Genomic DNA, 2459 nt, shown 5'->3' on the forward strand with positions numbered 1-2459 from the left:
TTGTCAATTTTCAGGTATCCAAGAGTTCATCCCACTTTCAGATAGGACATAGAAACCCTGATACCGGATATATTTGCATAGCAATCCACACATGAGAATAATTCAGCAAACTGAGCATATTTCATTCAAACATAACTGAGAATTTAAGCTCATACAACAAAACACATAACCGTGTCACAAAGTGCTCATAAGGCCTACAAAAGAAATCCAGAATATCAAAACGCGACCCCATCCAACAATCCTGGACTTGGGCGACAAACATCAAGAATACAAAGCAAATCGACCATGGGCCAAACAAAACCCATCCATAGCAGCACTAGGATCGTCCGATGATAGAATGAGCTCCTCCATTTCCTCTCCATTGGGATCGGAGGCTTGCGAGCTCTTCTTCAAGTCGAGCTGACTTGGCTTTTTCTTCCATCAACTGTTGTTCTGAATCCTGCATCCTTCTCTTGCTATTGTTTTCGGACCTTCGCAACTTCGCACATTCCTGCTGTTTTCGGTACAAGCTTTCTTCCATCAAGTCATGAGATCGCCTTTGAGCATGTGTCATGTTTGAACCTTCACCTTGCGCAGGCTTGAGCTTACGAGCCAATTCCGCCTTTTCTTGATCTTGAAAATACCTCTCCAAGCCAACCTCTTGGTCCTTTGCTTTCAGCTTGGTGTTGTCCACTTCGGTTTGAATATATAGTTCAGCTGCAACTGTATCAGATAAAACCACAGGAGGTTGCTCATACAATGGACATGACCTCGCAAATGGCAGCAACAGATTTGCCACTCTTGCTTCAACCCACTTTCGGTAAGGACCCATGGCAATAGGAACTTTCTTGCTCAAAGTATTCTGATCTCTCTTGTGAACTTTAGTCCAAGCATACGCTATCTTTTCTAGCTCCAGAGGATCTTTACCATCAACAAAGTACACTGATTCAAACGCTTCTACATCATTCTAAGCCTTTTCCATTGCCTATCCCAATTGACGGTAGGCGAGCGTGGGATTATAGCTAATACAACCCCTGGTTCCCATGAGAGGAACGTTGGGATATTGACCGCAACTAGTGATGATGTTCCAAATCTTCCCCACACAATAGTTCCACCTGATGTCATAAGATGTGAGGTTAGCAATCCTATCTGACCACTTAAGAGAACTCTTCTTGAGCACAAAAGGCCCTCTCACCGGCAAATGCAACATGAACCACCGATACAACAACGGAAGACAAGAACCAACAACATATCCTCCCTTCTTACTTCTCGAATGGATCGAAAAATAAGCATCTGCAAGCAACGTTGGCACGGGGTTTTTGTTCATAAAGACACAAATCGCCGCCAAACTCACAAAGTTCTCTCTTGAAGGGAATAAGACAATACCATAAATCATGATAGCAAGCAAACGACTAAAATCAACCCACTGCTCCTTCTTAGTCGCATCCTCAGCCCTACTAATCAAAAAGCAAAGATAGAAACTAGGAACACCGCCCGATGACTTCCAATTTCTTTCTACCTCCTTTATACCCATGTGAAGAGCTTCAGCTATTTTTTCAAATTTCACAACCTCGGGAACTCGAATGAAAGGTACATCATCAGTGCTTCGGATGTTGAGTATGTAAGAAAACTCCTCGAGTGTTGGCACCAGTTGATAGTCCTGAAATGTAAAACACCTCAACTGTGGATCATAGAACTGAAATAAGGTGATCAAAGCCATTGGATCGAAAAATGTACTGAGGATGGAGAGCAAATTGCCATAATCATGATTAAAGTCACGGAGAACCTCCCCTTCCAACTGAGAACTCAAACCAATCAACCCCGAAACATCAATACCCGGAATCTTGTAAGCTCTGGTATGCCTCGTGCGTTCTTTGACAGTATCAGTGAGAATGTCCATCTTCAGCTTGGGTGAACTCCTGAATATCCCTGAAAAATATGACATGCAAATGCTTATTATTATATACATTTTTTTTGCGTTTCTTTTGGAAATAAATATGCTATGATGCAAAGTGGTGGGACTTGTTGCCGCCCACCAGGCATTCCGGACTGCCGGTAACACACATAGTACAGAGCCAAAGGTTCGGCCCCCAGATGGTATACCATACGGAACATAGAATGTCAATCCACAGAAACACCCATAGTCAACAACACACTGGAATAGAACGCAGATCACCAATCGAACAAGAACCATAGTACCCCACGAACAAGAACCAATAGTACACTCGAACGAGAACAGCGGTAACCCTCGAACAAGAACAGCGGTAACCCTCGAACAAGAACAGCGGTAACCCTCGAACAAGAACCAAAGTCACCATCAATGTACCTGTTAATCAATGATTGATTCCCACCCCACTCACGGGTAAATCTAGGCCAAGGTAGGTCGAAAAGCCAACAGAGGATCGAATGTAGGCGTTATCATACGATATTGCCTAATTCCACCAAGCTCTGCCCGTGGATACGTGATCAGATCAATCAGG

At 43.5% G+C, this 2459-nt stretch overlaps 1 protein-coding gene across 1 annotated transcript; it reads right to left on the reverse strand.

Annotated features, from left to right (window-relative positions):
* Window positions 1-964: 964 nt before the first annotated feature.
* LOC131629464 (uncharacterized) lies at window positions 965-2173 on the reverse strand. The gene is made up of 2 exons (XM_058900250.1): window positions 2083-2173; window positions 965-1908 (listed from the first exon to the last, which is right to left on the reverse strand). Exons 1-2 carry the CDS (start codon window positions 2171-2173, stop codon window positions 965-967), a joined length of 1035 nt encoding a protein of 344 aa, XP_058756233.1.
* Between the last annotated feature and the right edge of the window lie 286 nt (window positions 2174-2459).

Source organism: Vicia villosa, unplaced genomic scaffold (assembly GCF_029867415.1).
Source record: "Vicia villosa cultivar HV-30 ecotype Madison, WI unplaced genomic scaffold, Vvil1.0 ctg.000567F_1_1, whole genome shotgun sequence".
In the NCBI taxonomy this organism is placed as follows: Eukaryota; Viridiplantae; Streptophyta; class Magnoliopsida; order Fabales; family Fabaceae; genus Vicia; species Vicia villosa.